The 25,971-nt window shown below is 49.5% G+C and overlaps 2 protein-coding genes across 2 annotated transcripts; one reads left to right on the top strand and one right to left on the bottom strand.

Annotated features, from left to right (window-relative positions):
- Window positions 1-3,640: 3,640 nt before the first annotated feature.
- Window positions 3,641-10,022, bottom strand: C5H1orf50 (chromosome 5 C1orf50 homolog). Its single transcript, XM_028512401.2, has 5 exons — window positions 9,879-10,022; window positions 9,644-9,759; window positions 5,293-5,379; window positions 4,641-4,772; window positions 3,641-4,313 (listed from the first exon to the last, which is right to left on the bottom strand). The coding sequence occupies exons 1-5, from the start codon at window positions 9,952-9,954 to the stop codon at window positions 4,128-4,130; spliced, it is 597 nt and encodes a 198-aa protein (XP_028368202.1). The 5' UTR covers window positions 9,955-10,022; the 3' UTR covers window positions 3,641-4,127.
- A 172-nt stretch (window positions 10,023-10,194) lies between these two features.
- Window positions 10,195-25,747, top strand: P3H1 (prolyl 3-hydroxylase 1). Its single transcript, XM_028513666.2, has 15 exons — window positions 10,195-10,721; window positions 13,459-13,611; window positions 14,781-14,970; window positions 15,165-15,296; window positions 16,775-16,914; window positions 20,425-20,514; window positions 20,855-20,907; window positions 21,079-21,200; window positions 22,208-22,335; window positions 22,475-22,570; window positions 23,032-23,182; window positions 23,833-23,950; window positions 24,370-24,445; window positions 24,711-24,851; window positions 25,261-25,747. The coding sequence occupies exons 1-15, from the start codon at window positions 10,257-10,259 to the stop codon at window positions 25,414-25,416; spliced, it is 2,211 nt and encodes a 736-aa protein (XP_028369467.1). The 5' UTR covers window positions 10,195-10,256; the 3' UTR covers window positions 25,417-25,747.
- The last annotated feature ends 224 nt before the right edge of the window (window positions 25,748-25,971 follow it).

Raw genomic sequence — 25,971 nt, 5'->3', positions numbered from 1 at the left:
GGCTCCTTCGTCCCAGGCCCTGGCTCCTTCCTAAAGGCTATCTCCTTGTGAAGGAGCCGGGTGCTCAATGCTTATGAGTTGTGGGACCTTAAGTAACATCAAGCTGACCTTCACAGAACGGACTGGAGAAGGGAGAGAAGAAAGCTGCCACGTTGGGGAGGCCAGGTGGCAAGGAACTAAGGGCAGCCCCTGGCTAAGTCTGTTAGGAAATAAAACTCAACAACCTCAGTCCAGCCCTTGAGGAACTGAAATTCTGCCAACAACTTTTTAAAAAATATATTTTATTCATTATGCTATTACAGTTGTCCCATTTTCCCCTTCACTCCCCTCCCCCCTGCCCACCCCCTCCCACCCACATTCCCCCCTTTAGTTCATGTCCATGTATCATAAGTTCTTTAGCTTCTACATTTCCCACACCATTCCTGCCCTCCCCGTCTATTTTCTACCTATTGTCCATGCTACTTATTCTGCCACTTATTCTCTATATCTTTTCCCCCCTCTCCTCCTCCCACTCCCCTGTTGCTAACCCTTCATGTGATCTCCATTTCTGTGGTTCCGCTCCTGTTCTGTTTGCTTAGTTTGCTTTTGTTTTAGGTATGGTTGTTACTGTGAGTTTGATGTCTTTTTTTACTGTTCATATTTTTTATCTTCTTTTTCTTAGATAAGTCCCTTTAACATTTCATATAATAAGGGCTTGGTGATGATGAACTCCTTTAACTTGGCCTTATCTGAGAAGCTCTTTATCTCCCCTTCCATTCTAAATGAGAGCTTTGCTGGATAGAGTATTCTTGGATGTAGGTCCTTGCCTTTCATGAGTTGGAATATTTCTTTCCAGCCCCTTCTTGCCTGCAAGGTCTCTTTTGAGAAATCAGCTGACATTCTGATAGGAATTCCTTTGTAGGTAACTGTCCCCTTATCTCTTGCTGCTTCTAGAATTCTCTCCTTCATTTTTATCTTGGGTATTATAATTATGATGTGCCTTGGCGTGTTCCTCCTTGGGCCCAACCTCTTAGGGACTCTCTGAGCTTCCTCGACTTCCTGGAAGTCTATTTCCTTTGCCATATTGGGGAAGTTCTCCTTTATTATTTGTTCAAATAAGTTTTCCACTTGTCGCTCTTCCTCTTCCCCTTCTGGTACCCCTATAATTCAGATATTGGAACGTTTAAAGGTGTCCTGGAGGACCCTAAGCCTCTCGTTTTTTTGAATTCTTTTTTTAAAATTATATATCTTTATTTATTTATTTATTTTTAGAGAGGGAAGGGAGGGAGAAAGAGAGAGAGAGAGAAACATCAATGTGTGGTTGCTGGGGGCCATGGCCTGCAACCCTGGCATTTTCCCTGACTGGGAATCGAACCTGGGACACTTTGGTTCACAGCCCACGCTCAATCCACTGAGCTATGCCAGCCAGGGCTTCCTCATTTTTTTGAATTCTTGTTTCTTCATTCTTTTCTGTTTGGTTGTTCCTTTCCTCCTTCTGGTCCCTTCCATTGATTTGAAACCCAGTTTTCTTTCCATCACTATTCATTCCCTGTGCATTTTCCTTCATTTCTCTTATTGTAGTCTGCATTTGTTCATCTAATTTATGACCCAAGTCACCAATTCTGTGAGCATCCTGATCACCAGTGCTTTGAACTGTGCATCTGATAGGTTGGCTATTTCTTGGTAGCTTAAAAAAAACTGAGTCTGAGGCTTTTAACTCTGTTTGAGCCACCTTTTTTATTTTACTTTATTTTTTCCTTTGATCTGGTTGTGCCTGTTATGTATTAGGGGTGGAGCCTTAGGTGTTCACCACGGCAGGACACCTCAGTCGCTGGGTTGTGATGTTGTATGTGGGGGCGGGGTCTGAGAGGGAACAATGGTGCCCACTTCACCCCCACCAGGACTCCAGTCCCCCTTGCCGCTTCCCACAAGCAAATTGGGCCCTTCTGGTGCTGGCTCCCAGGCAGGTGGGCTTGTGCACTCTCTCAGACTCTGTGGGTTTCTCCAAGGAGCCTCCTGTGAGGCTGAGAGAATCTCCTGGCCTCAACTCCCACTGGTGTTTTCAGCCAGTGCCTTTAGGCTTTGTTTCCTGGCACTGGGTCCCTGAGTCGCATGGTCTGTGTTGCACTGCCTGTTTTCCCTTAGTTTGTCTGCGCGTGAATGTGCAGATGCGGACAGCCAGCTACCTTGCATGCCTCACTGGGTCTGCTTGTTGCCTCCTGCGCCCAGGGTCTGCCACTGGTCCGTCAGCTGCCCCTGCACCTCTGGGGTCCGCCAACTGCCGTCTGCACCCTGCGCGCCTGCATCTGCCAGCCACTGCTTTTTCCTGCTGGGACCCCTCTCCGTAGGCCTCAGATTCCACCCCTCCTTACCAGACTGGATGTATGGTATTCAGACTTCTGTTCGGTTCATTTCTCTCTGTTCTGGTTGTTTTTTTGTTTGTAAATTCTTGTTGTCCTTAGTTTTGGTTGTGCGAGGAGGTACAGTATGACCACCTATGCCTCCTTCTTGGCCAGAATTCTGCCAACAACTTAAAAGTGAGCTTGGAAGCAGATCCTTCCCCAGCTGAGCCCTCAGATGAGAACCACATCCTGGCCCCAGCCAATAATTTGACTGCAGTCTTGTGAGAAACCATGAAGCAGAGAACCTGTTAAGTACCTGAACCCGATCCACAGAAACTATGAGGCGGTAAATGTGTGTTGTTTTAAGCCACTAAGTTTGCGGGGATTTACAAAACAATACATAATTAATAAAGCACCCATTAAAAAGGTCAGGCAGGTCAGAATCTTCTGAAAACCTGGGGATCTTTCTGTAGCCAGAATCAACCATTACACAGTGTGTGTGTGTGTGTGTGTGTGTGTGTGTGTCCCACAGCATCCCAGAGGCTTGTGCAGCTGACTCCATAGAGATCCCCTTGTGAGCCGAAGTGACTAAGTATCACCTGGGTGACTTTGCCAGGTTCTAGGTGCTAGCCCCATATGCTCACAAGCAGTGCATCGTATAAGTAAAGGCCATGACCAACAGGGTGGGGTTAGGGTTTTACCCAGCAGATCAGCCCAAGGAATACCCACTCCCGGAAAGGAACTTGGGCGACTATGGTTTCAAGTACACATCTCCCCTTTGACAGCATGTTGTGACAGATTATATGGCACTGAGGAAGGAGTGCCATGATGGATATGCTATGTAGTTAATTCCCTGGAATAAACAGGAAGTGAAGTGGAGTCCCACAGGTGTCCAGCCAGGCTCAGGACTAGAGTAACTCAGTCAAAAAGCCTGTTAAGTTCTGGGATGATTCAGGTCAAAATGAGTTTCGATCTGAGTTAACTCACAAACAAGTTGGCTATTCTTCTCGTTTCTCACCCACTGCCCTGCTCTGTTTTCCACAGTATTTTAAAGTTGCCATTTAAGTGGATTTGTCTTGCTGCAGAGGGCTGAACTCTGAATCTCCTCCTCAGTGAGGCCACAGAGTGGATTCATATAATGGTTAGTGGCAGCCTTCAGGATCTCCTCTAAGCGCAAAACTCTGAGAGTTTAGATGCCAACCCTCCCCCAAACTGGCCACTGCCGCTTCCTCAGACTCCAGTCACTCTAGCTAGGCAGAAAGAGCAGAGGGGGAAGCCAAACCTCAATGGCTGTGCAGAAACACCAGAATCACACACTGTAGTGCAGCCAAGCCAAGTTGTTTATCATCCTCCATTACCCAACATTCCTGTTCCAGATGAATTTGAAACTGAAGTTGTACCAATTGTTAAGTAGCCTAAACCCAATCTTAAAGACAAAAAAAAAATTAAAAACAGTTCCCTCTGGAAATCCTGGTCAGCCTTTTTATGGGAAGAAAAAACCCTTCATCTCCAATCAGGAGAACAGAGGGAGACCCAAGAGAAGGAAAGTACACTGGTCAGTACACTGCAACTGACTGGTTAGGTGTCCGTGACCCAGAGAAGATCCCGAAAAAGACTGATGATTCATTACCATCCCAATTGAACCTAATAATGACAGCATTACAGTCACACAGGGTCTCTTTGCAAGAAGTTCACGATTCACCTACATACCCTCAATCCTCATGCCACCTCCCACCAAAGCAGAGAGTGGGGGCAACAAGGAGGTGGCAGGTCCTTGCCATGGGACCTGTTTGTCAGAGTCTGTTCTCAGTGAGTCAGCCCCTGGAAGTTGGGGTCAGGACTTGAAGACAGGGCCACTGGTTGCCTGAGCAACTTGTCCACTATGCTGATTTTCGCATCTTGCTTCTCAATGTCCTCGTACGGTGTCCAGGACAAGTCATGCTGCAGCTTGTAGGCACCGAGGAAGTCATGTGGACAGCTTGTCCCCCATTCCTAGAGAAGGCAAAGGGGTGAGTTCTGATTAGGAAAAGACATAAAGACATTTCCTAATTATGCCACAAACTTCTTTTTTGGCCTTTTACTTCGGACCGGTCAGAATCATCCTGGAAAGCATTACATGACACATCAGATTCCTCCCTTCACAGAGATAATGTGAAATAACTTAAGCACATGTGTACTTTTCAGAGTCATATCTAGGCTCACATAACCTCCCATTTTCTGGAAAAGTATTTACCAACCCCTATGCCTATATTTCCACACACATGCCAGGAACTTCTCAAAGACCAGAGTAGATTTTTGTACAAAAATAAACGTTCTTACCTTTGGAGAAATAATAGAAAAATACCGCTGACCACTCTCCCGTTTATAAAGGTAGTAAATGTTGCCGGGTTTTTTCACTATATTACAGGCTGCATGGTGCAAGTCAGCATCTCTGCGAGCATCTTCCAATACCTAAGAAGCACAGAGAGGTAACAAATTAGGTACTGAAGGTAACAGGCACTCGTATTCATCGATCACCCCAATTAAAATCTAGAAACTGTTCCATGTTTACGATCTTGCTTCCTCCCCTAAAGCAATAAATCACTGCTGGCATCTGAATGATTCTAAAGAGACAAAAATTAGACTGTAACTTGACTACGCTGTAAAAATCCCTTTAGAACAATTATGTTTAAAAATGTTAAGTATTACTGGCTTTGAGTGGTTTTTAAATTTCTTCCCTACTTTTCTGTAGTAAGTGCATTGCTTTTATAACTGAAAACATATTTTCCCCTCAAAATGCTTTACGTCACTGAACTTTCTCCTAGTGGAAAAACTCAGCTTACACTTAAGCTCTTGGGCTCACTCTATTTCATACAATACCGCTGTATTTCTAGGAGGTACTGCAGACAAGCTACGATGATTACACGCAAGTTCAGTCAACCCCATGAATGGAATGAAGACAACGAAGGCCTGCACAAAAGCCATGACTTACCTGCCTGGCCTGTTCTTGCAAATGCTGGATTTGCTCCGCTATCACTGTCAGCTTGTTGGTGGCATTTGCCCGGACAAATTCATCAGCCTAAAGGTGAGAGAAAACTGAACTGTGGGTAGAAAAAGGATCAAATTTCTGTGATGCTTTTATTTAGATCTCAGTGTGAAGAGTTACATCAACATCTTTGCTTGTGTCTAAAATATTCTTCCCTCACCACCACTCCCCCATGAACTCCCACTCATCTCAAAGCCCAGCTCAAATGGCACTGCTTATGAGATATGAACCCTGCCATGACCCCACCCCACAGGATTAAGGGCTCCTTCCTGTCTACTTCCCATAGCTGTCCACCCTTTCCAGTCCGTACTCTAGTCACACAGGACTTCTTCGGTCCACAACCTACTCTGTTCTGTCTTGCTACCAAATATAATGATTATGCCCTCTCCTCCATCTGATACATTTTTCCCTCCTGCTCTTTCTGACTAACCCCACTTATTCCTCAGGTCTCCATTTATTTTCTCATGTTTAAACATTTCTGAAATCAGGGATGTTTTACTTGAAAATCCAGACACTTTTCAAGATACAGATCTTATCACCTGTTATATAGGAACCTAGCTACACACAGAAAGTCTCTGTTAACAGGACCATTAGCTCAGTTGAACTTATATTTACATTCATAATCATTACTTAAAATGAATTTTAAAAGATTTCACTATGGTGTAGATCTGAAACAAAGTTGTAATGCATACATAAGAATGCCTGTCATGTGCTAAAAAATGAAACTGAAGGCAAGAGGAATTGCTCAAAATAAATCAAAGTTGAAAGCTAGGAGACATGATGTGACTAATTGATGTACTGGGAAGGTCACCACTCAAGCATCAGATACCTGTCAAAAAACTTTCAGCCTTGCCTGGCTGGTGTGGCTCAGTAGACTGAGCACTGGCCTGTGAACTGAAAGGTTGCTGGTTCAATTTCCAGTCGGGCCACATGCCTGGGTTGCAGGCCAGGTCCCCCACTGGGGGCGTACAAGAGACAACCAGTTAGTTGATGTTTCTTTCCCTCTCTTTCTCTCTCCCTTCCCCTTTCTCTAAAAATAAAGAAATAAAATATTTTTAAAAAATAACCTTTCAGCTTACTTTTGAGAACAGTTGATTAGCATCCAGTGCTATACAATTAAATTAAGGAAAAAAATTAGGAGGTTAACTTGAATTATTTTACTGGTTAGTTGAGGGAGATTAAGGTAAAAGGTGTAAGCCAGTGCTAAGAGTGAACAGAAACAACTGAGTAAGTTGAGTCAATCATTTATCTTTTCCACAAATATCTATTTAGCAACTGCTGCATGTCAGACACCATGCTCGGCCCTGGATGCATTGGCAACCATGGGAGAGAGGTCCTTACTCTCACTAAGATTACAATCTAATGCAACTATCCTTTAGAGTATAAAGCAAGTGGCATATGTAATTTCAAATTTTCTTGTAGCCATGTTAAAAGTAAAAATAAGTAAACTTAATTCTAATAATATATTTTACTTAACCCAATATATCCAACACATTATTATTTCAATATGTAGTTAATATTTTAAAAATTGTTAATGAGACATGGACAAGAACTAGAGGGAGGTGGAAATGGGAGGCAGGTGGGGAGGGATGGGTGGGTGGGCTGGAATGGGAATAAAAGGCAGAAAACTGTACTTGAACAATGACTAAAATAAAAAAATTATTAATGAGGTATATTACATTTCATATTAAGTGTATATTTTATACTCATAGCCTCTATCAATTTGGATGCTAAATATTCATTGGAAATACTTAATCTATATTTAGACTTCACAAAACTTACAGCTGAGTCAATTCACATACTCAAATTTTTCCAAATATACTTAACAGTTTCCAATAATTATCAGGTTTTAAGCTTTAAGTTAATTACAATTACACAAAATTTAAAATTCAGTTTCTCAGTTGAACTACATATTCCAAGAGCTCAACAGCCATTGCGCAGCTAGTGGCTACCATATTATATCATACAGCACAGCCCTAGTGAGTAATACAGACACCAAAATGAAAGATAATTAAAAATAGTATTATATGGATTTGGAACAATGACACACTATTAAGAAGTAAACAGCCATAATTATGTGGTAGAAGCAGATCAAAGAAAACAAATTGCTGCTAGAAACTGGTTTATTTGCAGGGGGTGGTTAGGACTGCAGACATGGGAATGCAGGTATAGGGGCATTCAAATCAGTACTGTCATTTAGCATGGGGAGGGTATGGCCTTCTACAGACAAAATGCCCCACTGAGGATGTGACCTTGAGTTGGGTCTGACTGAAAAGAAAGGATCAGCCATGCAAAAAACGGGAGAAGTTTCCAGACATTTTTTTAAAGATGTTATTTGTTTTTAGAGAATGGGGAGAAAGAGAGGGAGAGAAACATTGATTGGTTGCCTCTCAAACACTCCCAACCAGGGCCTGGCCCAGGGTGCCCAGACAGGGAATTGAACCAGTGACTTTTCTGTTTGCAGGACAACACCCAACCCACTGAGTTACACCAGTCAGGGAAGCTTCCAGGCATTTCTGAAGCCGGTGCAGCTGAAGAGTAGTTGGGGGGTAGGGGGTGGGCAGGGGGTGTAAAAAAGAGGTCAGGCACCAGATCATGGCCATAGCAAAAAATCTGCTTTTTGTTCTAAGGACAATGAGGCACCTCATGGCCAATGACAGAGTAAGTGGTTTCTAGATCCAAAGTACTACAGTTCCTTTTTCTTAAGGTGGTGCCAGCAAATCTGTTCCTTGTAAACATAAGAGCCTAATTAAAACACAAACAAGAGTACCTATAATTACTAAGCACAAACTCTGGCCTCAATCATTCTGACGCCCTGTACATATCTTACGATTTAATTCTCATAACACCTTATGAAGTTGGAGATGGTAACTTCACTTTCATGTCGGAAAGGTGAAGCAACCTGTTCAAGGTTTCACAGAGAACAGAGATCTGAGCACAGATCAATCTGATTACAAATTTCAGAGCTTTCTGAACACACATTAATACCTAAAAGAAAAATCAGTCCTGCTGGAAAGCACATTCCAGTACACCGGCAGTAAACACGCTCGCTTCACCTCGTCTCGAGTGTTTCTCCTTTAGCTTCTCAAAGACTGCGATGTGGGGGAAACGGAAGCAGCACCGTAATGTAGCCTCTGTATTTCACTACAAAAACTGTCTTTCTTCTTCTTCATTGTGATAAATATGGCAGTTACTCAATAACCCATGAAAATGTTTGCCTAAAATCTGGCCCTGGAAGCCTCCCTCCCACAGAGTGATCTGATCAAACAGAACCATGACATTCTTCTAACCCATGAAAGTTCTGCTTTGCTCCCCACCACTCTGGAAAAATAGAAGGCACATGATTTGAATGAAAGAAGCTTTCCAGCCCTGGCTGGCGTAGCTCAGTGGATTGAGCACGGGCTGCGAACCAAAGTATCGCAGGTTCAATTCCCAGACAGGGCACATGCCTGGGTTGCAGGCCACGTCCCCAGTGGGGGCCACATGAAAGGCAACCACACATTGTTGTTTCTCTCTCTCTTTCTCCCTCCCTTCCCCTCTCTAAAAATAAATAAAATCTTTTAAAAAAGAGAAGCTTTCCTAAACATTTGTGTATATTTTTAATTAAAAAAAAAAGACAAGTACAGAGATGTATATGTGAGGGACTTTGAGCACATTAATTACTAAGTATTTTTGAGCAAAACAAAGACCTTTGAATATGATCAAGGCCAAATGTGATAGCATATACAAGGGGAGTGGATATTATAAGCTTTAAAGCAGCAGGGCCCAGTACAAATTGAAAAGGGTTCTACAAGTGAAAGTCTTGGTAAGAGATTAGATGAAATTTGGTTTTTCAGAGCTTAGATCTAGGAGCTCTCCCAGTTCAAATTCTGCATTTTGTAAAGAAGCTGAGGTCTAGAGAAAACTGATTTGTCTCAAGTCACAGTGCAAGTTAATATCAAAAGTAGGATTAAAGCTTATGTGTCCAAATTCCAGTGCTTTTTCTGTTAGTTCACACTTCCTTCTTATTTTTCTTCTTTTAGCAATCAATATCTAAGCACTAGGCTTGTCCAACCAATACCGTGTCCAACGAATGATGACAAACTTAAGAGTCTTTGCCCCTGTAGAAGATGTTCTAGAAGCTCTCAGGCCACAGATAAGATCTTACGGGAACAGTTTTAAGTGGCCTATGCATCCCAACAGAATATGTGCGTGCAAACGCTACCCCACACTAAGTGGCTGTGAGATCCGAGCCATAAGGCTTAGGGCCAAACGAGAACGAGCGTATTTATTTACTTCCCCAGTCGCGTCTCCTCACCTTCTGCACCTGCTCTGCGAGCGCCACGAGGTCTAAGGGGTCCCCAGCCCGGTGGGTGTGGTAGGGGCTCACTAGGGCCAGGCCGCCGGGGGTCGCGGTGAGCTCCACCAGGGCTCCTGCGACACACACCCAGGAACACAGGCCGTGAGGTCCCGCCCTCATCCTCCCACGGAGCCCGGCAGACTGGCTGCCCCAAAGAAGCCCTCTTTTCCCCTTTGACTCCCGCCCGGCGTACCTCCCCGATCTGTCGCTGACTGAACTGGGTTTTCACGGACTTCCTCGGTCTGCCAAGGCGTAGCACCGTCCTCCATGACAGCACCTCACCACCCTACAGCCCTAGCAGCCAGCGACGGCAGAGCACGCGCATAAAGGCCCATGGGCGGAGCTTCCGTGCTCCCTGGCCATTGGACGTCAGATCTGAGATCTCCGAGGCGGGGCTCCGGCTTCCGCACGGGGTTCCGCTGAGGGGCGGAGTCCAAAGCTTCCAAAACTAGCAGAACTCAGCTGAGAGGCGGGGCTCCACTCGGGGGCGGGAATGGGGAGGGGCTTCCAGGGGGTGGGGCTCCGGCCTCCGTGGCTGGTGGCGAGCACCCGGGTTAGGTCTAAGGAGGTGATGGCGGCACGCGTGCAGAAGCTGCTAACAGCACTGCTGGCAGTTGCTGTCGCTGCCTCCCGGGCCCAGACCGAGTCCGAGGCAGGGTGGGACTTGTCGGCGCCGGATCTGCTCTTTGCCGATGGGACCGCGGCCTACGCGCGAGGGGATTGGCCCGGGGTGGTATTGAGCATGGAGCGGGCGCTGCGCTCCCGGGCCGCCCTACGAGCCCTCCGTCTGCGCTGTCGCACCCGGTGTGCCGCCGATTTCCCGTGGAAGCTGGATCCGGACTCGGCCCCTAGCCTGATGCAAGCCTCGGGCGCCGCCGCCCTGCACGACCTGCGCTTCTTCGGGGGCCTGCTGCACCGCGCCGCCTGTTTGCGCCGCTGCCTCGGGCCGCCGGCCGCCCACTCTCTCAGCGAGGAGCTGGAGTTAGAATTCCACAAGCGGAGCCCCTACAACTACCTGCAGGTCGCCTACTTCAAGGTGCAGAACTGTCCGGGCCGGGGTCCTTCTGGGCGGGGTTCAAGGCCACCCGGGGTAACTTGGGGAGCCTGGGAAGTGTCCGCAGAGAGGGAAGATGGTCTCTTGGCCCAGGAGCTCTCCTAGGACCCAGGGAGAGCAAGGACCCTGTCAAGAGACCTGCCTCACCCGCTTCGCCTAATCAGATGGTAACCCCAAAGGTCCAGCCTAGGCACCCTCCAAGCAAAACTTGGCCTGTGTTTCCCTGAGGGACCTCCTAAAGGGAACTAAAGCGGCAGCTTGGGTCTCTCACCCTGATCTTGTTGTTGAGTGTCCGAGTGAGAAGCCAGGATCTTTCTACAATTTCTTCCTTCCGGTTCGTTTTCAGTGATGCTTTTCCTGCTGCCCGAGTGCCCCAGCTTTCTTTCAGGACGAGAGGTTGCCACGTCGCCAGTAGGGGCGGTCTGGCCCCTCCCAGTGGGGGACCCTCAGCCTAGTCTGTCAGGTTTCCAAAGAAAATGAGTAATTTTAGGAATTCCAGAGTGCCTTAAGTCCAAGTGTATAAATGGATTTGGCGTATACCTGGCTTGCTTGATGATGATGATGATGATGATGATGATGAAAGCCAGCACATACTTTCAGGCACTATGTGTTTATTAATACATTTGCCCAGACCCTGGAATATCCTGTAAGGTGGGTACTATTATTAGCCGCATTTCATTGGGTGAAAAAAGAAGGAGCAGTGCTGCACATCTGCAATTTTCGTAGTGTAAAAGGCCTTGAATTCAACACAAAGGGAAACTCAGAAAACCTCGGGGACCGCAGATTTCCACCACTCCAGAACTATTTTGTGTACACAGCTCTGCTCCATTCCTCCTAGCTGCTCAGAAGAGTACTGGGCTTGAAACTGAAATAACTGGGCTATCTTTGGTCATTCACTTAACAGCGCTTTTTAAAATTCTTTGACAAATGCTTATCGAATACCTACTACATTTCAGTTCTTGTGCAGGTCATTAATGTTCCTGACTTCATGGTTTTTTGTTCCTCTTGCTTTGCTGTTAAGAATCACTATAATGAGGGCTCCTAAGGGGTGTGTACATAGGGCTGTGGGAGCACAAAGGAGGGGGAGTCTAGCTTTGTCTCAGAGAAATCAGAGAGACTTCAAAGAAGAGGTGACATTGGAAGTTGATTCTAGATATTGCTAGAGGAGAGCAAGGATGGCCATTCCAGGCTGAGGGAGGTCAGACCGAGAAGAGAATTCTGTAGACTGCAGGGAGCCATCATTAAACTGGGTTTTAGAATGTTAGTTAACCCTGGAAGCCACATGGAACGAGCCTTGGAAGAAGGAGAAAGTGGTGGCAGGACGGACCATTAAGAGACACTGCAGCTGTTCACATGAGAGAAGGAAACTAGTGCACAGGGCTGGGGGCAGGGGGAGAACAGAGAAAGCAAAAGCAATGCTAAGAAATGAGAAAGAAAATAAATCCATAAAAGGAATGGGCTTCAGAGAATAGAAACTGAGGTACAGAGATGGGGAATATTGACCTTGGGTCACAGTCAGGGCTAACTCCTTGTTTAGTATGCATTTACTAGGAGTTATGTTCAGAAAAGAAAAATTTCTACCATATTAATAAGATGCCAAGGTTTACATTTATTGAGCACTTACCATATGCCCAGTACCATGTGTTAGAAGCTGCATGTATATTATCTGGTTTAACAATGCTGTGAGGTAGTGAATGCTGTCTCCAGATGACAGATGAGGGAACTGATCTGTAAACTTTAACTTGCCTAAAGCCCCAGCAAGGGAATAATTAAACCTAGATTTAGCCCTGGCCAGGTAGCTCAGTTGGTTGGAGGGTTGTCCCTATATTCCCAGTTTGTAAGTTCAGTCTCCTGTCAGGGTACATACAAGAATCAACTGGTGAATGCATAAAGAGGTGGAATAGCAAATCGATGTTTCTCTCTCTCTCGCTCTCTCTCTCTTCCACCCTCTCTCTAAAATCAATTTTAAAAAATAACCCCTTGATTTATCACTGGTCTGTCTGACACCAAAGCCTATTAGTTAATCATTAGATCATCAGTGATTTATTTTTGTGTCACTTTGTTATGCTGGAGTCCATTGCTGTGGGCATTATTGTGGCCTGTGGCACATGCCCCCCTGAGATGTCTGTGTAGCCACTTGCTTTAACCTCATGAGTCAGAAGCTGCCATGTCTGGATTGTGAAGGAATGTAGGATTTTTCAGCCATGCATCTTTTTCTTGAATGTGTGAAAACACTTATTATTTTATGTGCCCCCCCCCAATTTTTTCTAGGCAAATTCTTAGGCATGGTCTGTTAACTGCTCTTTTTTCCCTAACCCTAAATCCATAAACCTTAGATTTTCTTCAGCTTGTCCATGTATCTGGATCTTGAGAATATATTATTTGGGTAGTCAGCCTTCTATAGTGTTTCCCTTATAATACAACCTTTGTTCTAAAACAGGATGTTTGCAACTGTTGAAGCATGCCCTCCTATAATTTGGGGAGCCCCTATGCCTGATCTTTGGGAAATAGCTGAAAATCTGCCCAGGGCCCTGTGCTCCGTCTCTGGCATCCACGTAGTTCTCGCCAGAGGCGTGTTCTCTGGGGCAGGCGGGGGCTGGGGCACACGGAGTGGAAGGCTCGGGAAGGCCGACATTTCCTGTTTACTGTGGACGGTGCGTCTGGACACAGACCTCCAGGTTCGGGCAGTGAGAATCAGGGTCTTGTGCTTCTTCCTTAGATAAACAAGTTGGAGAAGGCCGTTGCAGCAGCGCACACCTTCTTCGTGGGCAATCCCGAGCACATGGAGATGCGTCAGAACCTGGACTACTACCAGACCATGTCCGGGGTGAAGGAGGCGGACTTCAAGGACCTCGAGGCCAAACCTCATATGGTGAAAAACTCTATCCTCTTCTCTCTTTTTGTTAGAGTGACACTTTCCAGGGTTGTTTTCTGATTACAGAAGTAATTATGTTCACCATTAGAAAAATGCAGCTAAGTATAAAGCAGAAAAGTGATCATTTATAATACTGCCACCTTAGGAAAACCAGTAGATGATATTTTGGCCTCTATTTTAAGTATCCTGAATGTAATTTTTAAGCATAATTTGAAGTCATGTTCTGTGTGTATTTTTCATCATCCTTTTTGAACTAACATATCATGAGCCTTTTCTCATGTCCTCACGTGTTCTTTTAAAACACATTTTTTAATGGCTGCATGCTGTCTACCTTACACAAAGATTGCATTCATTCACTAGTCACAGTTTTTTGGTCGTGTAGGTTTTGCTTTTCACTGCAGTATGTGGTACAGTATTCTTGACTGTTCTCATTCTATCTTTTTAGCAGGAAAAGTACGTATTCCGTAAGAGATGTCTGTAGTGACACAGCATTTTTATAAAGAGCTTTGTTCTCTTAAGGTTTAATAGTTTAGAAATAGAGATACTCATATTAGAAACAATATTAGAGTGACTTTTAAATGCAAATTTTGTACACCTAGTACATAATACAGCTGCACACAGCTGGTGGGGGAGGGGGGGGTTCTGTTTGCTTTTTAGTGATTCTGTGACACATGGAAATGGCCCTTGTCCACAGAAGGGGAGCTGTGTCCCAGAGACAGCAAAAACAGAGCCTGCCATCGGCTGCTTGCAGCTGCCCAAGGCATGCCTCACTGCTGGGAAGATGGCTCTCACCACCACAGGCCACACTGTAACATTTTAAGAGTTAAATTTTTTTCATTAAACTTTTATTTTGAAAACTTTAGCCCCACAGAAAAGTGAAGCAAATTACAATGAACTCCCACATCTTTCATCTAGATCTAGCTACATGTTTTTAAATTTCAGAAGAAGCAACTAAGACCATTTACCGAAGGCTTTCATTTGTAGCAGCCCCTTCCCATCGGTCACCTGAGAGGAGCAGGCAGTGAGAACCCTGGCGAAGGTGGCGGGGGACCTTCCTGGTGTCCCCCCCCCCCCCCCCCCCCCCCCCCCCCCCCCCCCCCCCCCCCCCCCGCCCCGGGAAGGGGGCTGTCGGTGGCCTGCGTTTGAGTACTCCTTCCTCCCAGTAGGACGAGTTCCGGCTGGGAGTGCGACTCTACTCAGAGGAGCAGCCGCAGGAAGCCGTGCCCCACCTGGAGGCGGCGCTGCAGGAGTACTTTGTGGCGGATGAGGAGTGCCGGGCCCTCTGCGAAGGGCCCTACGACTATGACGGCTACAACTACCTCGAGTACAACGCGGACCTCTTCCAGGCCATCACAGGTGCGCGGCCAGGCCTGTCTGAGCCCTAAGGACATGTCCTGAAAACGCTCCCAGCATCTTCAACCTCATTTCTAGAGTTCTTAAATCTGGGAATCCGCCTTAAAATTGGTTCTGTTAGAATTTGTTCATCTTAACCAGAATTTGAATCCTGACGATTGACCTTATGGTTATTCCCCCTTTTTGACTCTTTTCAGACCATTACATCCAGGTCCTCGGCTGTAAGCAGAACTGTGTCACCGAGCTGGCCTCCCACCCAAGTCGAGAGAAGCCCTTTGAAGACTTCCTCCCATCACATTATAATTATCTGCAGTTTGCCTACTATAATGGTAAGGCCGGCTCTCCTCTTTCTTTGCTGCTTTTAAGTAAGAAGCCAAAAGTGAGGTAGGCAGGGATCATGGCCACTGTGCTTCAAATCATAAGGCTTCTCTCTGTGGCTCTGGAAGGCACTGTGCCAGGGAACCCCTGGGTGCTTGTCCTAAGCACTGGCCAAGGAAGCCAATACCAGCAGCCTGAAAAGCTGAGAGAGGGAGACTCTAGGATCTCTCTCTCTCTCTTGTCTTTTCTGTGACATTTATAACCTAATTTTGCATCTGAATTAAGTTACAGCAAAGGCTAGGGTGTACCATTTAACCAGCTCATAGGACATTTCTCAGCCTCTTCCTTTGCATATATTACTGATGCTCTGGTTGGGGGGGTGTCAGTATCCAGCATAACAAGTCAGTGGGCCTTTACTGAGCTCCTATTGTGTGCCTTATAAGCATCATAGGCATATTCATGAGTATGAGGTATGTCCAGAAAGTATCCGGCCATGTAGTATGAAAAATAGACATTTATTGAAGAAGATACAAGAAACATTGTACATAGGACAATGATGCCTCAGTCCCTTTTGAAGTAGGCACCTTGTAATCTCACATAGTTCTCCCAATCTCCATCAGCTGCCCTGTTGTATTTTCCTGCATTTCATTGACAGTATGAAATCCCTTCCATTTCAAGGGTGATTTTAGTTTTGGGAAAAGCCAGGAGTCACAGGGGGCCAAGTCTGGCCTGAAAAGGGGCTGAGTCACCCGGGTGATTTGATGTTTCACCAGAAAACTCTGCAAGAGACACGGGTGCATTGTCGTGATAAAGCTGCCAGTCACCAGTTGCCTGTAGCTGCAGCTGAATCATTTGCATAGTTTCTGTGGAGGAATGTTCAAGCTTAACACAAAATTTGGTGCAGATTTGTTGCTGTACTCACTCAGTCATTTGAATGCGACAGGCACACAGTGTACATGGTCACTCAGTGACGTCTACCACCCCCACTGACTAGTACAGTGAAGTTGTCGTTGTTCATTCAGGCGCACTCCAGTCCACTCTTCTTGGCTGCCAGGTTACACTGATGTCATACAAACCATTGTCACTGTATTAACAATGGCTGGACCTTTTTCTGGACAGACCTCATATACAATGTTTATAGTTGAGATGAGGAGCCAAACACATAACAACAAAGAGGCAATCTACTATTGTAAAATCCGTAGAGAAAATAAGGTAGGAAGATGGGAATATTCCTGAAATTGGTCTAATTTTGAAGCCAGTGTTTTAGTTACTTGTGAATTTTTGAAACTGTAGACACACAGAGGGTTCAAGTTCTTTTCTGTTTCAATATTAGACAACCCTGAGGATATTGAGTACCCTAAAAGAAATTCTGTATTCTACATTTATATCAATTCTAATGTCTCCCCCCAAATCCCGTGAGAATAAACACTAGGAGTTACTCATGCCCAGGAGTAGACCCTTTGCAGCCATTTTTTCTTTCCCTTTACAGTCGGGAATTATACACAGGCTATTGAATGTGCCAAGACCTACCTCCTCTTCTTCCCCAACGATGAGGTGATGAATCAGAATCTGGCCTACTACACCGCCATGCTTGGAGAAGAACAAGCCAGATCCATAGGCCCCCGTGAGGTGAGCGATCTGTACCAGTTAGGGAAGCCGCCAGCTGAGTCCAGACCCGAGGGCGGGGAGTGAGGTACAGGAGGGGAGCCGCCACCGCTCATGTGTGGTGGGGACAGGGTGCCCAGGCCAGGGGGTGGGGGGAATGGGCTGGGCACTTGTCACTGGGAGGAAGAGGGAGCCCAGGAAGGATCTGGGGCCCGAAGTGTGTTCTCTGAGTTATCCAGGAAAAGCAGAACTGCAAAGCAGCACATCTTTCCCCTTTTGGGCAAACCCCCTACTGTGAGACTTGATACCATGTAGCCAAAATGGATCATTTTTAATATCACGCTCGTTTTTTTTTACTCACAAGCATTCTCTCTCCATTTTCCTCCCCATCCCCTCTTCTTTCTGCCATTCTCCAGCAAACGTACTGGAGAAGTGAAGGGGGTGAGAAAGCAGGTACCCTCCTGCACTGTTGGTGGGACTATACAGTGGACTGTTCATTTAAGCAGCAGTGGGGCTGCCAGGGATTCACCGTGCAGCTGTGCTGAGCAGGTGTGCACAGATGTGTGTCAGAGCATTGCTGCCGAAAGCAAAAACCTGGAAACAAGCTAACTGCTATCAATTCAGGGACTGATTAAGTAAATTATGGTGCATTCATTCAATGACCTAAAAGACAACTATTATATTGCATGTGCACCAATATGAAATTGTCTCCATGATATGATTTTAGGTAAAGAAAAAAGATATATTGCCCTGGCTGGTGTGGCTTGAGTGCTGGCCTGCAAATCAAAGGGTGGCCAGTTAGATTCCCAGTCAGGGCACATGCCTGGGTTGCAGGCCAGGTCCCCAGTAGGGGGCACAGAAGAGGCAACCACACAAGATGTTTCTCTCCTCTTCCTCTCTTCCCCTCTCTCTAAAAATAAATAAAATCTTTTTTAAAAGTTGTATTGAATATACAAATATAAATAATAAATGTAACAAGCCCTATTTATGATTTTTTGAAATACATATATAGGCTTTAAATTTTAAACTATAAACTTTCTGTACAGACAGATAAACTGTTCATCAGGATGACCCCCGAGGCATGGGCCTACAGATCAGTGGTGGCAAGGGAGACTGAATGTTCTTTTTATGGCTGTTGGTACTCTGTGGGTTTCTTTTTTTACCTATATATGTCTTTTTGAATGCCATCTAAAGCACACCTTAGGGCGTTGATTATACAGAAAGATATATAATCCAAAAGTTATACGAGACTCTAGCGCATATAATAGTAGACAGTGAGTACAAGCTAGAGTGGAAACTCGGAGGAAAAGTAATCGAGTGGCGAGTCAGGGAAGGCGTCACGACAGTGCTGTTGACGTTGGGTTTAAAAGCCGATAGCAGGTGAGTGGGGCAGGAAAGGCCCTCTTAGCGCACAGCATGTGCAGACAACATGGACTGTTGTCCCACATTAATGAAAGATGATACTGGGGAGTTACAGGAGCTGGGGCCGGGGAGGGTCAGAATTTGAAGGGTCTCGAGTGCCCCACAGGGGTGACTCACAATGGAAGGGGCTGGAAGCAGGTGACCCAGAGCCGGAGGCTATCATGGTGTGGAGGGATCACTGAGGCCCGAGTGACGCAGTGGCCAGAGGAGGGGAACTGGCGAGGTGGAAGTAGGAGGTGCAGTTGGCAGAAGTGGGGGGTGTTTTCACCGCCCCTCCCTCCTCTCCCTGTCTCACTAGGCAGCAAGTTCCTGCTTGGGAGTCACACGCGTGGTGCTGTTCACCTACCTAGGAACACACCGGGGAGCAGGAGGCCGTCCTCAGGGGTCTCCTGGCCTGCTGCTTCTGCAGCCCGAGGTGGCTAATTCTTCTCTGGCCACTGGGAGGAGGAGGTAGATGATGTGGCAATAACAGCCTTCCCGCTCTGGTGGTTGTGGTGCTCACTGTGGAAAATAACTGCCCTTCAAATGTGTGTGGCATCATGTAGCTTCCAAAATTCTTCCCCAGCTTTTATTTCATTTGATTCTCAAAATAACTCGGTGAGGTGGGGTCATCAACCTACCCTGAAGGAAAATACCAAGGTTCTGCCTAGCTCTGGAATCCTGAGCATCCAACAGGAAAAAAAAAAAAACCTTCTCTGACCATCCCGACCATCCTCTCCCACCGGGATATGGACTACCTTGCAGTTGACCTCTTTGGCCACTAGATGGTGATCATCTGGATTTGAGATGGCACTTCTCCCAGTGTCTTTGTCTTGCCGAGAAAGACCCCTTTCTCCCTTCTTTTTTTTTCCTTTTATGGTCATACTAGTGAGTCTGGGGTAGAGAGGAAAATAAGGCCATATGACCAATCTGCCATTTTTAACTAGAACTCTCCTTCTGGAAAGAAGGTAACTAACATTTGTTGAGCCAAGCCCTGTGCTGGGTGGTCTCCACCCATCATCTCGTTTAGTGACCGTAGCCTCCCTGTGAGGTGGGCGCTGCTCTTCCCATCTTAGAGACGAGGACACGCAGGTGCCAGGAGGTGAGTTAACTTGCACCGTGGTCTGTGGCCGGAATCTCTGTTTGCCTGCTCTGTCCCAGTGCTGGCTCAGTTCCTGACCCAGCGCCGATGCTCGGTAGATAGGCGTGGCGTGACTGAACGCTAGAAGGGGGAAGTGCTCCCTGGCAGCCCCGTGGAGCCAGTGGGAGGGCTGGGCGAGACAACCTAGCTCACCGGGTGTCTGGCGAGGAGAGGAGGCAGTCACCTGAACGCTGCAGGAGAAAATTCCCACCTCCCTCGTGGGTGAATGTGATAGATGGTGCAGGACTCACTGACACCGTTAACATTTTCCTCACTGCCCTCGTCTTCTGCTTGCACTGATGATGTCTTCTTTTTCTTTTCCTTCCTCTGCTGCCTGGAGACTAGCAGGGCACCCAGGGAAAGATGTGACCCCGGAAGGTACTTCGTTTCCCTGCTCCAGGAAGCCCTACCTGCGAGCACTTGTGGGAAGGGCCAGGTGCCCCAGCTGCTCTTGCTGCCGCCACCTGTCTGTCCCGTTTGAGGGGGGACAGTGTCCCCTAAAATGAGTCATATCTCCCCTCTGCACCTCAGTGCCTTTGTCTGTAGAATCAGGGTAATAGTACCAGTCTCAAAGGTGGCTGCAAAGAGTCGGTGGATAACAGTCAAGTTGCCCAACCCCGAGGATTCCCTTCTGAGGATTAAACTGCAGAAGTCAAGAAAGAACTCTCCTTTGAGAATATTTTCACACCTCCTGAGAGTCATCAGAGTTTCTGTCCTGGAGATTAATGGGGGTCTCAGGGGAGGAAGGGGGCTCTTTCCCTTCAAGGGAAGCCTGGTTATGCCACCCTCAGAGGTTCTGCTTACGCAAGACAAGAGCAGCCCTTGAGCACAGGAGCGAGACTTGTCCATGACTGGGGAACAGACACTCTAGTGACAGGGGAGAGGAGCCCCAGTTCCCACTGGGAGTGATGCGTCGGATGCCAGGGCGGCACCCCCAAGAGCTAACAGACAGGGCCAAGTTCCAGGACATTCCTCCCACTGTGTTTCCTCAGAGTGCCCAGGAGTACCGACAGCGAAGCCTGCTGGAGAAGGAGCTGCTTTTCTTTGCTTATGACGTGTTTGGAATTCCCTTTGTTGACCCGGTGAGCCAGGGTGCAGGAGCTGCGGTGGGGCAGTGGGATTGGAGAGCATAAGGGGGCGAGGGATGGGGGGAGTGGTGCACCGTGTGACTCTGGGGAGAAAACTGTTAGGGGGCGAGCCAAACGTGGCATCTGTGAAACCCGTGGGTGAGAGACGGAAAACGACAAAGGAGGTCCTGGGCAGCTCGCTGGAGCTGACTCCGGGCCGGAGACCTCTCACTTTGTCTCCTGAGAGGAGGCAGGTGGCGAGGTGGATTCTCCTGTGGGCCCTATTCTGTACACAGAGACCTGGAGATGAAGTAGGTCGACCTACACTGTTAATTTTTTCCTGGCCCATGTTTAGGATTCCTGGACTCCAGAAGAGGTGATCCCCAAGAGATTACAAGAGAAACAGAAGTGAGGGCCTTGAAGAAACTGCATGCTTGGATCTGTCTGGTGACGCACTGAGGCTTCCTGAGCCCAGGCAGATGTGACCTCCGGCAAGGGGCGGGCAGGTCCAGTCTAGGAAGCTGGGTGGGAGCCAGGACCAGCCCCAGAACGCAGTCCTCAGAGCGGCTGTGCTCACAGGTCCGAGCGGGAAACAGCCGTCCGCATCTCCCAGGAGATCGGAAACCTGATGAAGGAAATTGAGACCCTCGTGGAAGAGAAGACCAAGGAGTCACTGGATGTGAGCCGGCTGATGCGGGAAGGTGAGAGCGTCCTGGCAGCAGTGAGTGAGGCAGGTCGGCCCGGCCCGCGCCAGCCGGGAGGCACCCTGGCAGCACCACCGTGGGCAGCCTCAGGGTCCGAGCCGGCGTGGGTCAGGGCTCAATCTCGCCTTGCTGTCCCTGCTGACTCACCCACAGGACTTCATCTGGAAAGAGCACTGAGAATTGGCTTTTGTTAAAGAAGTTAGACTCTTGTGTCGCGGTAGCGCGGGTCTGGGACGTGTTCATAGGACAGAATCATCTTGCCTCCCTGCTTCCAGGCTGTTTTCCTCCAACGTCCACTGTTCGTCCTGTCATGGAGCCTCAAAATCTTCACATCTCCTTTGGTTCCTGCCCCTGCCCCGCCCCCAGCCGTGGCTGTCCCCTCCGGTCCTCAAGGGAGGTCTCCCGATTACAGGCTTGCTTCTGCTCTCACCGCAGCCGTCTTGTTTTCCCATTGCCTCGGGCCTGCCTCGGGCCCCAGCACCTCCTGTCTGCCCGTGTCTTCCTCTTCCTGGCTGACCTCGCCCTCCCACGTGGGGTCCAACCCTTATTTATCTTACCTGCTGGTCCCTTTCACCGTGGGCTCTGCTCCGACCACACCCCACTGCGCCCCTCCAGTCCTTAGGGGTAGATGCACGTGTACAGATGAGAAAATTAAGGCTCAGGGAGGTTAAGTAACTTGCCAGCGTCACACAGCTCATTCCTGCAGGAGTCAAACCCAGTCCTTTGGGCTGTGGAGCTCTGTTGTGGGGATGTGGAGGGCTGGAGAGCCAGTAGCTGTTCGGGAGTGCAGCTCGAACTAGGACTTGGATCACCTGTCTTCAGCATCAGGCTCTGTCCTTTGGGCCACGCTGCCTGTGGAGGCGACCGAGCGGGAGGTTTCTCTGGTGAACAGGAAACCACGGGGGTTTCTGTTCCTCACAGGGAAGCGGAACCCAATGGAGAGTCTCCGGACAGAATGGCAAGAATGGCACCGGACTGAGTCAGGTCTTGTCATTGCTTTGCAGGTGGCCCGCTGCTCTACGAAGGCATCCAGCTCGCCATGAACTCCAAAGTGTTGAATGGCTCCCAGCGGGTCGTGATGGATGGCGTCATCTCTGACGATGAGTGCCGGGAGCTGCTGCGACTGAGCAACGTAAGGGAAACCCGCTGTCCACACCTTCTCCCGAAGACCCCAGCCTCCCCCCACTCGGTGCCTCCTGGGCTGAGGGCGAGAGAAGAGGTGGTCACCCCCCCCTCCCCAGGCTAACTCCACCGGTTCTGTGGGTTTGCAGGCAGCAGCGACCTCAGGGGACGGCTACCGGGGCCAGACCTCCCCACACACCCCCAACGAAAAGTTCTATGGCGTCACTGTCTTCAAAGCCCTGAAGGTAGAGTCAGTGCTCAGCGTTCTGGAGGGTGGAGAGGGGCGGGGAGGCCAGGCCTGGGGAGGAGCTGGGGACGGTGGTAGAAAGGTTAAAGATGTCTGTCTGTCCGCTTCTCAGCTGCCACGGAGGGAGGGTGAGTTACTGTAAGCTAGGGTTAACTTTGGGGTTCTGGCTGTTGGACCGAGAGTTATAAAGTGAAGCAAGATGATAAGAACAACGTGCAAAGCTGTGAGGGTGCTTTCTGAAGAGCGGCTGACGCCAGGGGCCTGCCCCTCTGCGTGGCGTGCGTGCGCTGTTGTTAAGGAGCGCGCGAGGGGGCGGGAAAGCAGGATGCATTGGGCTGCTGTGTGCGGGACGCAGACTGCACCTTCGGTACGGGGATAGGAGGGGCGCTGGGGCCTCAGGCGGCCCTGTCGGCCCCCAGAGGGGCGTTCAGGGCAGCCGACCGCTGGTCTCCTTGGCAGCTGGGACAGGAAGGGAAGGTTCCGCTGCAGAGCGCCCACCTGTACTACAACGTGACAGAGAAGGTGCGGCGAGTCATGGAGTCCTACTTCCGCCTGGACACGCCCCTCTACTTCTCCTACTCCCACCTGGTGTGCCGCACTGCAATCGAAGGTGGGCCTCCTGCTCCTGTAGCCTCCGCAGAGCGCATGCTGTGCCCGAGCCCTGGCTGGACATGGAGGACGTGAAGAAGAGCGGGACACGGTCCCTTTCGTCCTCCTTGGGGAAGCAACGTAAACCACAAGTGGCAACGCAGTGTGATGATAGTACAGGGGAGGAAGTTACAGTCGTTCTACCAGGCAGCTGGGAGGGCTTTCTGGAGGAGGTGATGACTGCTGTGCAGGATGAATAGGAGTTGTGGAGTGCATGGGGTTATGTTCCAGCCAGAGAGAATAGCATGTGCAGAGGAGTTGAGGCACTGGGCGACCCAGTAGTTGGTGGGGCTCATAAGCAAGTTGCCATCCTGGAGGGTAAGGTTAAAGAAGGGTGCACAATCAGATAAGGGGGGTGAGGGCCTCAGAAGCCATATTATGGAGAGCTACTTCCAAGAGTTTGTTTAGGCCGGTGACTGCCAGTGATGGTGTCGGGCATGCAGGTGATTCTGTCCTGGCGCCTGGCTGATGTCACTCAGCTCGAGACCCCCTTGCTCCCTGGGCGTCCCACAGACCCGGCCTCATTGTGGGAAGCACTGCCCCTGTGGTGACAGGAGAACTGCAGTGTCTCCTGAGGTGTCTCCGCACTAACACATGTTACCTTGGTCCCAGAGGCACAGGCTGAGAGGAAGGACAGCAGCCACCCCGTCCACGTGGACAACTGCATCCTGAACGCCGAGGCCCTCGTGTGCATCAAGGAGCCCCCCGCCTACACCTTCCGGGACTACAGGTGCCAACTCGCCCTCCGTGCCCCCCCGCCCCCCGGTGCCCTGCACTCCCCCAGCACACACGGGTTTGGGAGCAGCTGTCCCCAGAGCCCAGTCCCTGTCCCCAGTTCCTCTGGATAGGAAGGCAGACAACCCAGAAATCGGTACAGAGTAATGTGGTGAGTAGGGCAGCGAAGGGTGGACTTGGTGCAGAAATGGCCCAGAGAAGGGTATGGTGGCTTCTCTCCAGCAACGGGGTAGGGGTGGATGGTTGGGAGTCATTTGTGAGGCTTCAGAGAAGGTTCTAGAAAGCTTTCTTCCTGTGAAAGGCCCTCTCAGGTGCTGGCTGGGGCCCGTGGGGATGAAAGCCCTGGAGCTGTGGGCTGTGTGGGGAGTGGGAGCAGGAGAAGGCTTGTGTTGAGATGCCCTGTGCCTTTCCCAGTGCCATTCTTTACCTAAATGGGGACTTCGATGGAGGAAACTTCTACTTCACTGAACTGGATGCCAAGACCGTAACGGTAAGTGTGTCCTTGTCCCGCCTCTGAGAGACAGAAGCCCTCCAGGTGCAGGGCGGACAGCCAGCCGGTCCTCCTCGTGACCAGCGCTCTGCTCCCCCCACCAGCGGGGCCGTGAGGTGTGTTGGTCAGTGTTCTGACCGCCTTTACTCTCCAGCTCCGGTCTTTGGGGGCCGCCCTCAATCATGGACCCTAAGGACCCAAGAAGACACTTCAGAAGCGTCTTCTGAAGGCAGGTCACAGTCTGTGCCCCGCTTTGTGCCCCCAGGCGGAGGTGCAGCCCCAGTGCGGAAGGGCCGTGGGATTCTCCTCGGGCACGGAAAACCCGCACGGAGTGAAGGCCGTCACCAGAGGGCAGCGCTGTGCCATCGCCCTGTGGTTCACTTTGGATGCCCGACACAGTGAGAGGGTGAGAGCAGCTGGTGGTGCTGCCGGGACCTGGGAGCCTTGCTCTGCTTCGCCTCCCCTGGCCCCCCTGCCAACGGTTCACGCGTGAAAGGCGCTCTGGGCTTGGGGGCTTGGGAGTCGGGAGACTCCTCGCTTCAGCACTGTGCCCTCGTGGTCACTTTGCCTCACCCCCACCGGCCCTCCTCCCTGCTATAACCGGGGCTCCAGGGGCGGGGAGCAAGATGGGGAATGGCCCTGGTTCTTGGTTCCTGGTTGTGCGCCTCCTCGGCTGGCTTTGCCCAGAGAGCAGGACCTGATGGGAAGGAGACGCACTCGGAGGCCGCTGAGGAGGAGCCTCCTTGCTCCCCGGGAAGCAGCACCAAGTGCCTGGTCTGAGGGCCTCTCTGAAGAGCAGGGCTCTGTCCTTGCAGGACAGGGTGCAGGCAGACGACCTGGTGACGATGCTCTTCAGCCCAGAAGAGATGGACCTCCCCCAGGAGCAGCCCCAGGAAGTGCAGCGGGGCCCCCCGCAACCTGCAGAGGAGTCTGTCTCCAGCAGCGAGTCAGGGCCCAAGGATGAGCTCTGACAGCATCCAGCGCGCCACGGACTGGTGGTTAGACCCCCTGTGGGGACTCCGTCCTGCGGCCTGGACTGGCCGGCCGCTGAGGGCCGTGGAGCAGAGGGACACTTACATCAGCCGTCCAGCGAGGGGACCTGCTCACAGCCGTCCGCATGGTGCTGCTGCTCGTAGAGGGGCATGGCAGGATGGCCTGCTGCCCTGGGGACCTGGCTGAGGGCTCGGACGCAGGCTCAGAGCCGCCGTCAGGTGACTGCACGGGCAGCCTCGAGGCAGCAGCACAGTATTTAAGTGTCTGTGCAGACACCCAGAGAATAAACGATCAGTGTTTTTTTACTCCGTAGTTTGTTCAGAGAATAGAAACGTGCCCACCGGTCCCAGAGGTCTCCCTTGATAAAAAAAACTGCTCTGGGCAGGACGCAGGCGCAGTGCGAGGAGGCTCAGTCCCCTCCCTGCTCTGCCGCTTCCCGGGCAGCCTCCGGCCAGAACCCAACCTGGGGGCCTTGGAGCTGTCACCTGTGCAATGGGGATCACAGTGCTCGCCCCGCCCAGCATGTGAGCAGT

This window comes from Phyllostomus discolor, chromosome 5 (genome assembly GCF_004126475.2).
Source record: "Phyllostomus discolor isolate MPI-MPIP mPhyDis1 chromosome 5, mPhyDis1.pri.v3, whole genome shotgun sequence".
Classification (NCBI taxonomy): domain Eukaryota; kingdom Metazoa; phylum Chordata; class Mammalia; order Chiroptera; family Phyllostomidae; genus Phyllostomus; species Phyllostomus discolor.
The sequence above is the reverse complement of the archived record's forward strand: the minus strand, read 5'-3'. Positions and strand labels throughout refer to the sequence as shown.